The sequence below is a fragment of the Haliotis cracherodii genome, unplaced genomic scaffold (assembly GCF_022045235.1).
Source record: "Haliotis cracherodii isolate W230 unplaced genomic scaffold, xgHalCrac1.p SCAF_5, whole genome shotgun sequence".
In the NCBI taxonomy this organism is placed as follows: Eukaryota; Metazoa; Mollusca; class Gastropoda; order Lepetellida; family Haliotidae; genus Haliotis; species Haliotis cracherodii.
The window spans coordinates 48,245,784-48,261,285 of NW_027266308.1; the positions used below are offsets into that span (position 1 = coordinate 48,245,784).

Consider the following 15,502-nt stretch of genomic DNA (forward strand, 5'->3'; position numbering starts at 1 on the left):
TGTGGTCGACATTTTCATATTTGACACATCAGTGACAAAACAAATGCTCGATGCAATTGCCTATTTTGTCCTGTTTTTTTTAGATGAACAATTGACTCGCCTTTGCATGTGTTTGTGACGTGTGCCATCGGTGGGGCAGGATACGCTCACCTTTTCGCAAACACCTGGTATCATTACTGTTTGATAGTGATTAGTAAACACATACTCATGTTAAGTAAGAATCGTACAATCTGTTTTGGGCATATATTTCTTATGAATATGGAAAGGGTTTTGTCGCTTTCATATATATATATATATACCCCCCCCCCCCCCCCCCACACACACACCCCCACCCCCACCCCTATCCACCCATTTATGTATCTGTCATATGTTTATGTTACATTTGTATCATCAGGCATAATGAAGGGACATTGAATGGGACGTCGTGCAACAGTTACATTGATTATGACGTCATCGTCAATAGCAGTGGACGATGTGTTTTACTTGTGTTTGAACAAACCTGTACTGTAGAGGTCAATATTACAAAAGGCGTAAGAGTGGGAAACTATTGTACGTTTTGCTTTCACTTCCATAAACGACGGAAATGTGTTTGAAATTGTCTCCTTTAAAACGTGATTCCAACACATTTCGTAAAAATGACTAAATGTTGATTGCGAGGTCAAAATGGCTGTCGAGCATTGATAGTACAGGCGATCGCTGGGATCTTTCGGCAGAGTCGTGCCTGACATCCAATGCATCAGTGACCATGTCCACCATGTCGGGATGGTCAGTGATCCGATGACCACACCGTTTTGTTTGTTTGTTGTTTAACGCCGCATGCAGCAATAGTCCAGCTATATGACGGCGGTCTGTACATAATCGAGTCTGGGCCAGACATTCCAGTGATTGATACAGAACATCGATCCACGCAATTGGAATACAATGACATGCAGAGTCGTGCCTGACATCCAATGCATCACTGACCATGTCCACCATGTCGGGATGAAAGCACTGAGATCTATGCATTTAGTAACTTTAAGGTGTACTTTAATTGTAAATGTCATGTCACTCATATGATCACACTTACGAAAACCGTTCAAATAATGCCTCTCGTATATTGATATAAGTAAGGTGTCCTGTGAAACAAAATTACTTCAATTTTGAAGGAAGAACATATAAGTTCAAATATGTGAGAAAATATTCAAATCTCAATTGTTTTGAATCTTGTCAGGCAGTAGCATCTCCTTCCATACATATTTAGAGTACAATTGACTTAAGGTCTCAAAGCCAGTTCACTAAGACAATGAGTCCAACAACGGGCCATTCAATAAAGTTGATATCCGATGACGCATACGTCATATGGGCATAGTCACAAGAATAAAATTAACAATGACAGCTTGAAACTGGTCATTGTTGAACGATCCCGAAAAAATAACCATGACTTAATTAATGCAATAAAATAAGTGCCATGGTAATTGGCAAGCCAAAAGGACCGGAGCTGAAGTTGGAAAAGGGTATGTTCGATTAGATAACACCGTGTCCATTCAAATCGCTCGAACGCGACTGCCGACTTGGGTTATGTTCGATTGGATGGCACGGTCCAACCATCGTCGCCGTGCCATCGCTTTTAATCGAATTCATCAGTTATCATTTGACGGAAAATCTAATTTGTTGTCAATAGATAAAAGGATAATGAAATAAACGGGCTCGTGAACTAGCAAATTTTGTCAGATCAATGGGATATGTTCAGGCGTGATACATTCCACATGGAGGCAATCGTCAACGGAACTACGAACAACGTTGTTTTAGCAACATCAAAGATGACGTTTTTTTAGGGTCGGCTGCATAGTAAAGTTGAAGGGCCATAAGACATTTAGATGTGATCGAATATCGCAAGGTCTAATATAATAAGATGGCAGATAAACAGTTAAATTGTTGCATACATTATTTCCTCAGAGCTGATCTCTCTCTCTCTCTCTCTCTCTCTCTCTCTCTCTCTCTCTGTCTCTCTGTGTGTATGTTATGCCCATGTGTCCATATATTATGTCCATACAAGTGCGTACGTAAATAAAAGTAAAAAACCCCAAATAACTAAACTGCCTGGCAAAATGAAAGTATGAACAATTACAAACGTAATCAAAACGTTACTAGGCCGGAAACATCCGCCGAAACACAGCAAACTGAAGGTCCAAAACACAACTATGATACCCGTATCAAATACACCACCATCGAATAACCATTTCTTGTTCGTTTCATTTGTAGCCACGTCAAACATAGTGTATACATTATTTTGACCGACAATTTATTTTACTTGCTGTGTTTTCTCAAAATCTAATCAATCAAAATGATATTAATTGACAAGTTTATTTAATCATCGTTAAGAACAATCCATTTTCTTTCACTGGCTTTCTTCAAACAGTCGTGATGTGAAACGTTTTTTGGCACGCATTATTCTCCAAGCTTCGCACAGTGATGTATTCTTCCCAACCAAGAGAGTAACAGATATGGACTTTGCTGCAATGAAAGTTTGCCCATGTGGGTTCGTTGACGGATCTCTTGGCTGAGAATAGGTTTATGTTAACATTACGATTAATACGTCATCATGTCAAGATACACACGTGCGCTGTTGTAATGTATTTAGATCTATGCATAAAGATTCAGAGTGACAGACGCTCTCCACAAGAGAGTATGACAAGAGGGATGACTGCAAGTTTCAAACAGTCAACTTTCCCTTTATGTCGTGCAATATTCCAGCAGCTCCAGCCTTTGCTGTCCACATTTCACAACTTTTGAGGTACAATCGAGCATGCTCTTTCCCTGAAGATTTGAAAGAGCGTCAAACGACGTTTGATCAAAAGTTGTTTGATCAAGAATACAACTGGTTACAAGGCTTTTAAAGTTTATTTTATGTTAGACATGTGGAGGACATTTCAAAATGTGACACTTCAGTGACAAAAAATGATGTCCAATGCAATTCTCTATTTTGACTTGTAGCATATGTTCCCGTGTTAGTTCAGGTGAACAATTGACTTGCCTGTGCATGTATTTCCGACGGTGGGACAGATTACGCTCACCTTTTCGCGAACACCTGGTATCATAACTATTTCATAGCAAATCATAAACGCATGATCATGGTATAGTTGGAATTGTACAGTGGATTTATTATGATCATGGAAAGGGTTTTATCGTTTAAATCTTGTGAATAATTTACTATTAATATTGTTGATAAAACAAACATGGTAATATTCCCGAACAAGATAATCGACATCTGATGTAGAATGTTATCAAACGACGTCTGATACTCAAGCTTTGTATATTTCAGCTACACCTTACCTTCATGTACCTTCTTTCCTCTTTGTACTGTAACACGTACACACACACACACACACACACGAACACACACACAAACACACACACGAACACACACACACACACACACACACACACACACACACACACACACACACACACACACACACACACACACACACGAACACACACACACACACACACACACACACACACACACACACACACACACACACACACACACACACACACACACGAACACACACACACGTACATACACACGCACGTACACACACATACGAACACACACACGTACACACACACGAACACACGCACGTACACACACACGAACACACACACGTACATACACACGCACGCACGGGCCTACATACCTACACACATACATACATAAATACATACATACATATATACATGCATCCCCTCTGTAAAACAACATACGACCATAAATCAATTTGTACAACTGTTGAATGCATCCCCTCTGTAAAACAACATACGACCATAAATCAATTTGTACAACTGTTGAATGCATACCCTCTGTAAAACAACATACGACCATAAATCAATTTGTACAACTGTTGAATGCATACCCTCTGTATAACAACATACGACCATAAATCAATTTGTACAACTGTTGAATGCATACCCTTTGTAAAACAACATACGACCATAAATCAATTTGTACAACTGTTTAATGCAATCGACCAGCAAACATACGACCATGATCTGCACAGTGTTGTTCAACATTTAAATGGTCCCTGGTAAAGGTTTTACGTTTAGTAGCTTCGAGACTTCACAACTACCTTCAACGTAACATAACACAATCTATGTCTCTCCCGTAAAACCGAGGAGTTCCCATATCACAATGATCAAGTACAGTTATCCTAATTGATGGTGTATGAGATGAGTGAATGTCGCTGACTACAGTCCCCTCCCTCCCTCCCTCACTAGCCTGCCTAATCAAGTAGAACTCCGCACAAGCTAAAACACAGGCCGAGCTAACTAATCGATAAATAATCTAAGTATAGAAAACGACGTCACCCACTCCCGTACGTGCCTTATTATGATTATCATTTTCCATAACGCAAACAGATGGCAATTCCAAGATTTATAACCCAATTAAATGCTACATACAAGCTATAAAGCACCAATCATATTTGAAGAGTGGCTTCATATGCAATTTTTCGCAGCGTGTGTTTTGTATGGCTTTAAAACCCCATGCCGTTCCCACGGGCAATGACACAGAAAATCATGCCAAATCGATTTATTGCAAAATGATGTGATATGCTAAATTTAGAGGCTGATTTAACATGCAAATAAAAAAACATACAAATTTATTTTATTGGTAGTAAAATGCAATCATTTGCAGATTAATCTCAGTAGGAAACAACAGGTTGTGGATTTATATTGCAAATAAATATCTGCATTGTTTGTACAAGTTTAAACAATATGAAAGAAATATTTATAACGATAAAAACGCTGCAGCAATTTTTTTATGAGGGGTACGCTTTGCGTCAACACCGTGTTGACAATCTGCGAACCTGATTTGGCCTGCTTGTGGCGAGGAGCAGTCAGTCTGAGCCAGTGTGGACTGGTTAGGATGACGTAGTAAGACCTAGTTTCACCTTCGCCAGATGCCGTTGTTCCTCAGGTGTTTTTCCCAATAAATGACGCATAGTTAACAGAAATCTTCAAACTACATCTGTAAATGTTTCACGTGCAACTCACACGAACTGTCAATAACATCATTAGTGCATCAGTGATATTGACACGCCTGCCCCCCTCAACGAAGAAGCATGACCCCCTGGTGCCTAATTTTCGTGTTTATGTTCAATAATATTATGTAAATATTACGTGTATGGTATCTGCCTCTATTTAGTGTCATGGCAAGCTCTCAATTTCAGTCTTTGGGTGTGCGCCGCTTCTTAAACCGCATCAATGCAAGGTCCTTGACTACCGAGCTATGACATTTGTATTCATTGGTTGTCAAACAGTATTAAACGGACATGCATCAATATCACTGCATTATATTCATCTGATTAAACCGTGATGTGAAAAGGGTTAAATTCCTTTACGCATACTTGCATATGCAAGTAATACACTTCCTCATCCAGGATGAATCCAGCAGATTTGCTAAGTAGTCAGTAACTTAACACTCTTTAATATCATTGCAAAACGCTGCAGAATAACTGTCAATTTTATGCACATACAAAAAACACAAACAACTAAACCACACAGCCTGCTGTTGTTCAATCGGTTGCTATAGTAACCTGCGTTTCGTGTGGCCACTGAACGTGACTATCAACAAATTTAGACATATATCTTTTTTCGTGTCTATTTACTTGCCAATAGTCGTGTGACCCAAAATGCAAGTCACCAGCACGAGCTTATATGTTTGTTGACAAAATGTCAGCCTCAAACTCATTATCGGGGCAAGGATGACATCATCTTCAAGCTGGCTTCCCTGAAGCTATTTATAGACACACATCGACAAGGGGAAAACCCGATAACTGGTCTCTGATTGGTTGGTAGTTACGTTGATTTGACCCAGACTGTTTACCTTACCTATGTGCGCGATTGCCCTTTCCTTGAACGTTTCCTTGTATATCAGTTCGTGTCAACAAACACTGACATTGTACATGTCAGGGAGGTCGTGGCTGAAGGGCATGAGGAAGGAGGGAGGGGTATGGGGGGGGGGGGGGGGGGAGGTTCTATGACTCATCGAGCTTAAGTATATCACTTATGTATACTAATGGTGTTAAATCTAGGCTAATGTCGTCTTTGTGAACGGGTGGTATGCACCCCAAATATTGTTTATATCTAATACATGTACATGCAAGTTCGACTAATCGCCGACGGATTTGCACTTTGCACAGCTACAATGGCGATGAATTAGTTCATGAAATATTTTTGGAGCGACGGATTTTGAAAGTCTGAACTGTATATAATAGACGTAATTAAATGAACGGTTTGTTGCTTATGATCGTTGGTGAATGCACTCCGTTAATCAAGACAGTAAACATAACTAGTGTCATAATCGTCATATACATCGCGATCATCATCATCAGCAGCAACAACAATAGCAGCAGTGTCACCGCCATGTTCTTCGTCGTCTCCATCATTATTAATTTCATCAACATACCAGTAACAAAATCTGAATTATGAGCAACCGTTCACACAATTGACTGTTGTCATAAAATGGACAAAAACGATAAACTATCATCATCATCAGCAGCATCATCATCAATCAGCATCATCATCGTCTTTATCTTAAAAACTGTAATTGTACAGTACACAATGTTATAATCATGATGATAACGACGATAACGTGAATAATAGGAAAAACATGTACAAGTCGTACACTGATAATCAATCATGATCATCACATATCAAGAACGGTATAATGGTGCAAGATGTGTTTGTGATTATAACCTCAGCATATCAATGTCATTGCCAGTTAGAAGATAATCAATCAGTATATCCTGCCAAACATCACAATCCTTAGTGCGTCATCGAATGTAGTAACGGACAATTTGAAAAGAATATTTAATTGAAAAAAAACCCCGAAAAAAATAACACACGTAAAAGCCATTGTAATCTCGCCACGCCTGCTCCCAAGATTACCTGCATATGAGTCACATTACCCTAACAACTTGCTTTATCTCTACCTGTAATTAAATCCTTCGATAATAAACCAATCCAGATTTATCCCTATTCACCGTTATTCCCCAACCAGCTTTCGCTGAAAAGACTTTGTCAAACACGTGGACTGCTTTCTGACAAAACATAACCCTATCTCGCCGCCATCCTGTTTTAATCTTCGTCACGGAGTTTCTCAAACAAGACTCTTTCTGCTACACGTATCCATACCTGAATTGTCAAACAACAAACAAAGACGATCATTTTTTCACCTGATTTCGTTTGTTTTAACATGGTCCCGTAGAATGCCTGGCAGCAACACAGGGAGGCAAGTCTTTGTTACCAGATGACTCATAAGTTAATTGCACAAGCTTCGTTTTTCTTAAACCATCAATAATGAATACAAGAGATGGTTACACCTAGGCAATTAGTCTCTGGGATGCTGTAGACACGGGGAAGAAAGAGGGTGGGATACCTCCCAAACGCACGCCGAGCGCATGTATCCATAAGCCGCAACAGTTGACAAAGTTCGTCACAATCATCGCTATCGATTTTTCTCTCCCGAACAATTGTCTCTTTACCACGGGTAATGGCGGATGACTTTGATGAAACGTGAATGTTAGGTGCAAAAGTCGGTAAAGTAAATTGAAATTATTTCACGTGAGTTCTAAAGGAGGCCATCTGTTTTAGTGCTCCGTGAGTCATGGCGTTTTCATGTTTTTGGAATAATATTCTGCACTTTAATTAAAGTTGATAAAAATGATAAAAATAAATAATGAAAACACAACACGTGGGTTATGAAATTCAGATGTTCAAATGTTATTGCCATAATTCTAATGGATATAGCCGGCAGATGAAAACAGATGAAAAGCAATTATAATGGTTGTTTGAATAAGACGAATGCAGACTTCCATACCTTGGGCTTGCCAGAAATGCAGGGTTCGAATGCCAGGGTCATGGCTTTGTTTCTGTGTATGTCAGCAACATCAACGTTTTCCTACATTTCATCAAAGTTTTAATCTACCTGGACCTGTATCACATAGGGAAATACTCTGGAAAGCGGCGGTAAACCAAACTCAGTCCCCTACTCAGAAGACACCTCATGATATGACTGATATACCAGGAATATACCTAAACCGGCTAAGAGGGCGATATTGGACCCCAACTCTGCAACAAATGTCAGTTAACATTCCCAAATTGGAAATAAAATTTCCTAAATCAAAATATTCAGCTAATGCTATCGATCTGTGGAGGTAACTAGGAAACTGGGAAAATCTAGACTTGATTCATTTAGGGCTATAGCATAACAATAAAGGTTGGTCACAAGGGAATATAATATGATTCAGGGACTGCGAGACAGAGACATGGACTAAATATACCCTACTATTTCTAAGTCTCGCATTGACTGCTGATAATTACAGCCTATGTTTCTGTCCAGACAAGTTTACAATTACAGTCATAACAAATTGTTGCAATCCAGTAGAGATTAGACATCATCTGAAATTAGGATTGATAGGTAGACACAACAATAAATTCAGTGTAGTTTGGATTAAATGCAAAATAAAGTCTTTTGTTAAACAATGAACGTGGCGAATCCGATAATATCCCAGCTTTAAAGAGGATTGATTAATAATTATAAAACATAATGTAGAGTCGTGAAATTTAAACTATTATACTAGCCAAAGCATGCACTACGCAACACACACCGCCTTTCTGTCAACCGGGACGCCCGCGTTCAGGGATGAACTCGGTCAGGGAGATGGGGTAGCACAGTGGTTAAAGCACTTGCTAGTCCGCCGAAGACCCGGGTTCGATTCTCAACAAGAGTACAGTGTGTTAAGCCCATTTACACGTGTCCCCTGCTGTGATGTTGCTGGAATATTGCTAAAATCGGGGCGAAAACATCCTCCCTAACATTTTCTTGCAATAAACATTGCTATAGTATTAAACTGTCGCGGTCTTCAAGCAGTAAGGGTTGCAGGAAGCGAGAATGACCACTGCCGCCAAAATATGGAACCTGCGAGAAAATCTAATGTATTTATTTCTTTTCTTGTAACACGAAACATGGCAAACTGTTCTTTCTCGAACTCGATTATTGCTCTTTTAGTCATATGAAATGTCTACATTGTTCTTTCTTACACGTGTATGGTGAAAACGAAACCGACTTGGACTCTTGACCATACACTCTTGAAAAACGATAATGAAACCAGGAACTTTGCTTGAAACGTGAACAATGTTTCAAGATACAACCAGTGTTATACGGTTTAAGAACACCCGAATAGCCAGCGAGTTCGTTGTTCCTACATAGGTTGTTTGATCGTCACCAAGCATCCTAGGCACATTATGTCTACGTATGTCGCTCAAGAAAATCAATCATCTCTGTAGTCAAGACGTTTATTTTTACAGAAAATGTTACATAAATATATGTTTAAAAATGTGTTCGTATTAATTTCAGAAAGAAAAAAATCCAACCAATTTACTCGATCTCATCATGAAGGACTTGGAAGTCAAAGACGAGCCTCCTTCTGAGATCTCGCAGGCCTACGACTTCCTCTTCCTGTTTGATAAAGCCTCCGGAAGTCCCCGAGTCAATTACTTCATGGTCGATCCCAAGCATCCGTCTCATATCTTTCCCAAGATGAACGTCTTCACCATGAACGCCGTCAAAGGCATCTGCAGCTACCGTGTCGTCGTGCTCGACAACTGCCTGTATATACTGGGCGGTAAAGACTGGGAGACTGGCAAGCATGTAGCTGATGTCAGTAGGTTCGACCCCTCTACCAACGTCTGGGAAAAGTTATGTCCCATGAAGAGTCCTAGGTGTCGCTTCTCGGCGGAAGTGGTTGGCAGCCATGTTTACGTTATAGGTAAGAATGTTTTTTTAATGCCGTCGCACAATCCACGGGAGAATATGTTCATCATTTGAGTCGGGAAGGCCCCATGTTCTGATGTTGCATCCATCGGTCGAACCACGTTCCGTGGGCGCTGGGTTCCAGCCAAGATTCGCCCTGATTACAAATTTTGGCCTGTCAGCACCATACTAGTCCTGCACCATGACCGTGGAATATTATTATTTAATGAAAAAATAATAATCTAGAAACACATACAAAAGCAAGTCTAGCCAGCTCAAGCTAGCTCTATTCACCATGACCGAGGAATATATTTATTTTAAGAGGAATATATTAATCTAGAAACGCATACAAAAGCAAGTCTAGCCAGCTCAGGCTAGCTCCATTCCACACTCTGAAATCAGCATAGGGATTTTTTATATATTTTTAGAGTCAAGAAGGATATTGTGTAATATAGGATTTCAGAGACTAAATGTTAGTCTAGCACCATACCCTTGCTCCTGGTATTGGAACAGTGGTAAGCGTTATCGAGCTGTGTCATGTTGGATTGACAACTAAACTAGTATACAACCATGCTTGATGGTGGCTAAAAATGAAACAAACAAGTAATGGTTAAGCGATGGTGATGTATATGATACGGGAATCATCATCTTCCCGAGGCAAGGGAGTTAACTGACTGTAAAAGTCCAGTTTCCACCCTTGCCGAACTAGGTAGGAATCTCTGGGCTCGGACTTAGCGCCACCAGTGATTATGACGAGTTACGTCCCTTCTATGTCCCCCCTATTGACCAATCAGATTCCACCTTTCATATGACTTGCATGTGCTTCAAACAAAAGGGCGGAGACCAGTCAAGATCGAAATCTATATTGTGATCAAACGCGTCTTACTTCGCGACGTGCCTCAAATCACGTGAGCACCTTGATTAAGAACATGAAAAGATTTGGAACATATTTGTTAAGGCCGAGTTAGCGGTACACATGGCAAATCCTGCAATCGACCGAAATCTGCACCCATAATTTCAGCCTAGTTCGGCAAGGGTGGAAACTGGACTTTGATTGTCAGTCAAGTCACTTGCCATGGGAAGATGGGGTATCATAGGCAATGTTACATGCACCACATCAATGAGTATCCCACAACAGGTGACGTGCACATGGCTCAAGGAACATGGGGGATCGCAATTTAGGCGAGTTTTTTTTTTAAGTGTTTCCTATCCTTTGCCTGGCAGTTTATGATGACGCCCACGCATGGGTACTGTTGTGACAAACTAAGATTAATAATCGAGGGAAATCTGTGATTCGAACTAGCTATCAGACGATATGAGTGTGGCGTCCCCAAGGGGCTCAACACAGCGAATTAAGGCGCTTAGGACGGTAGCTCCACCCGTGCCCTCATGTGAACATATTGTCGTAGTGATATGCGTAGTTGGCTTAAAGGTATAATGGATATTTCCTATGATTATGGGGGCGGTGGGGGAGCCTATCAGTTAAAGCGTTCGCTCGTCGCGCCAAAGACCCGGGTTCGATTCCCTACATGATACACTATGTGGATCCAGTTTCTGGTGATATTGCTGGAATATTGCTAAAAGCGGCCTTAAACCATCCTCACTCACTCAATCCTATGGTTATGGTTAAGGATTTTTTAGCTTTTATTTTGTCGCTACATAACGGGATCCTGATTGAGACGAGCCAGTTGATTACATTTAATATACGCTGAATGTTAATAATTCAAGGCCAATTTCAAAAAGCTGTCAAGGCGTTATTAGAGTATCGACAGTTTTTTGTAAGTAAACAAAGTAGGTTACGACAATCGTAGAGCTAAGCCTTCTTAGACAGACGGTCCGCGATGACAGCGCGTGTAAGTGTAAGTAAGTTAATAAGTATGTTAATATTATTTGTGTATATCAAACATACATACATACATACGTACGTACACATAATACAGATTTCTCAAACACCAATTGAAGATATCATAGCTATTTGAAAGTGATTCAAAAACGCATGCTCATGATAATAAAAGTCGGAATCATATAATCGACTCTGCTTTTGGCAGAGATTTCTTATGAATATGGAAAGGGGTTTGTGGCTTTTATTTTCATAAAGACGAGTTTGATTTGCAATAGGTTCTAAATAGATTCTCTACCATTACTGGACAATAATTTGTTTACGAACGGGATCTAATGATAATTGCTTGCTGCTGATTCTCTACCAGTGACTGTTTGCCAGGCTCACCCAACGCTGCCCGGAAACCCGTTTGCCCCGGTCTAAGGTTAATGGTCCCCGGGGGATGACGGCAGATGTTTAGGGGCATAATTTATGAATATTGTCCTCAACATTCAATTTATGGAAACGTTGTGCCGCGCTAAACCCTGAATCACTTCTTAGTGCATTGACGACCACTCACAACATTTCACTCGGGGAAATTCCTTTTAGACTTTAATTTCCTCCGAGAGATGAGGATGTGTAGGAATTTCGTGGGGCATAAGCTATCGTGCGACGCTTCATTTGAGTGTTAGCAGGAATCTGTCAGCACAGCTGATCTGATTGCGTTTTTCTGCTTAACTGCCTCAAGAGGTGCCCATTTTTCAAAGAAACGCTACGAAAACCAAAGAACCTTTCAGCAAATTTTCACGCCGTTTTTGATTTGCTGGAAAATTTAGGATTAGCTACTGATATGAGGACCTTGATTTTATTTTATTTGATCTCTCTGAATTGATGGGGAGGAGCCAGCGGGTAGACTGTGTATGATGTCATGTATCATCATCAGTGGTCATGCGTTTAGATAGATTTTCAGCGGTTTTTAATATTATTAGTGTAGTTATCTTTTTCTGTATAAAAAAAGAGTTACTTAAATAAACCATGTCGTTTCCGGATATGCATCTTTCCTCTTTCGTTAATAGTGTCCCAACGTCGCTTCTAAAACTTCAAAAAGTGTCAAAAACTTGTGACAAGACCTTGTAACCAATTGCAAAGCACGTCTATTTCCTGCCAAAAATTCTGAACGAGCTTCATTACTTTAAATCAATTAAAACTCCCAAGTGAACCACATATGTATGTGCATCTCGACACATAGTTTTGACCATGCACGTCCAACCACATGTATTTAAGAATGTTTCACCACACATCTCACATGTTTTTGACCACGTCACCTCACATGTTTCACTACACATCTCACCACCTGCATTTGACCACGTCTCACAACACATCTCACCACCTGCATTTGACCACGTCTCACCACACATCTCACCACCTACATTTGACCACGTCTCACCACACATCTCACCACCTGCATTTGACCACGTCTCACCACACATCTCACCACCTGCATTTGACCACGTCTCACCACACATCTCACCACCTGCATTTGACCACGTCTCACAACACATCTCACCACCTGCATTTGACCACGTCTCACCACACATCTCACCACCTGCATTTGACCACGTCTCACAACACATCTCACCACCTGCATTTGACCACATCTCACCACCTACATTTGACCACGTCTCACCACACATCTCACCACCTGCATTTGACCACATCTCACCACACATCTCACCACCTACATTTGACCACGTCTCACCACACATCTCACCACCTACATTTGACCACGTCTCACCACACATCTCACCACCTGCATTTGACCACGTCTCACCACACATCTCACCACCTGCATTTGACCACATCTCACAACACATCTCACCACCTGCATTTGACCACGTCTCACCACATGTTTCACCACATGCATTTGACCACGTCTCACCACACATCTCACCACCTGCATTTGACCACGTCTCACAACACATCTCACCACCTGCATTTGACCACGTCTCACCACACATTTCACCACCTACATTTGACCACGTCTCACCACACATCTCACCACCTGCATTTGACCACGTCTCACCACATGTTTCACCACACGGCCCGCCACCTGCATTTGACCACGTCTCACCACCTGCATTTGACCACGTCTCACCACCTGCATTTGACCACGTCTCACCACATGTTTTACCACACGGCTCACCACCTGCGTTTGACCACGTCTCATCACATGTTTCATCACGCATCTCACCACCTGAGGTTTGACCACGTCTCACCACATGTTTCACCTGCATTTGACGCGTCTCACCACATGTTGTGGCCCACGTATCACCATATATCTCGCCAAATGTGTTTGACCACCTCTCGCCACACATATCACCACATGGTTTTGACCACATTTGACCACATAACTCAGCACACATCTCATCACATGTTTTTGACCACGTCTCAACACACCTCTTACCAGCACGTGAGCCGGATATAAATACCCTATATAATAATTAAATACAAATTTACTTGAAATAAATGTTCATTCTATTGTAACAGTAACACTGGTTCCTGTGATGTATGGATTTCACCTACATTTCTGTGAGGCTGTATGACTCACATAAAAGCTAGAAAGAGCAGCGCATACGTCAAAGCGGCTAAAATTAAACTGGAAACTGAATCAAGAAAAAATTAGTGTTTGATTACAAACATAAATCCTTTTTCGGTCTCTAAGAGGTTCCTTGATGATGCTAATCCTGACATTTTACTTACGAAGACAGATTTTACAGGAATTTTAACCAATCAACGATCGATATGAGTGACTAGGAAGTTTTCTGCAGCCTATTGCAATGTAAAGGTAACGTACATATCTGTGATATTTGGCAGATGTATAATTAAGTCACCATTTTTCTTTGCGGCAATATAGTTAACGCCAGTTTGTCGATATTTCAGAAATGTCATATCTCGATTTCTTTCATATGTTGTACCCATGTTGGGAATCGAACTCGGACGTCACGAACGAACGCTTTAACCATAAGACGTATCTACCAATTTTTTACAAACATATACTGGTCGTAGAATCGACTTTCTGGAGCGGGTGGTCAGGATCGGTGACTTGGTTGATTGGTGTCACCCTACCCCTACGACGTGGATTCTCACTCACACTCCCACTATATTCAGAAACACTCTATTCACTCAATCGCTCACTACTATTTCAAGGAACCCTGTTCACTCAATCGAGCACCGCCATTTTCAAGAAAACCCGATTCCCTCACAAACATATACAATAAATCCCCACTCATTCATTCGTTCACCGCCATATTCAGTAAAAAACATTCTCTTAATCGCTCACCACCATATTCAATAAAACACCATTCACCCAATCGCCCACCACCATATTCAGTAAAACACTATTCACTCAATCGCTCACCGCCATATTCAATAAAACACTATTCACTCAAACACTCACCGCCATATTCAATAAAACACCATTCACTCAATCACTCACTGCCATTTTCAATAGCACACCATTCACTCCATCGCTCACCGCAATATTCAGTAAAACACCATTCACTCAATCGCTCACCGCAATATTAAAAAAACCACACCATTCTTTCAATCTCACCACCATATTCAATAAAACATAATTCACTCAATCGCTCACCGCCATATTCAATAAAACACCATTCACTCAATCGCCCACCACCATATTCAGTAAAACACAATTCACTCAATCGCTCACCGCCATATTCAATGAAACATCATTCACTCAAACACTCACCGCCATTTTCAATAACACACCATTCACTCAATCGCTCACCGCCATATTCAGTAAAACATCATTCACCCAATCGCTCACGGCCATATTCAATAAAACACCATTCACTCAATCTCTCACC

General features: G+C 40.7%; 1 protein-coding gene across 1 annotated transcript in view; it reads left to right on the top strand.

The window, feature by feature from the left end:
• Positions 1–9,427: 9,427 nt before the first annotated feature.
• The window catches only part of LOC139444291 (kelch-like protein 14), a 32,270-nt gene continuing 26,195 nt past the window's right edge, over positions 9,428–15,502 (top strand). The window contains exon 1 of the mRNA XM_071225225.1: positions 9,428–9,812. Coding sequence (XP_071081326.1) covers positions 9,437–9,812 — 376 coding nt within the window. The 5' untranslated portion in view covers positions 9,428–9,436. The remainder of the gene's footprint in view (positions 9,813–15,502) is intronic.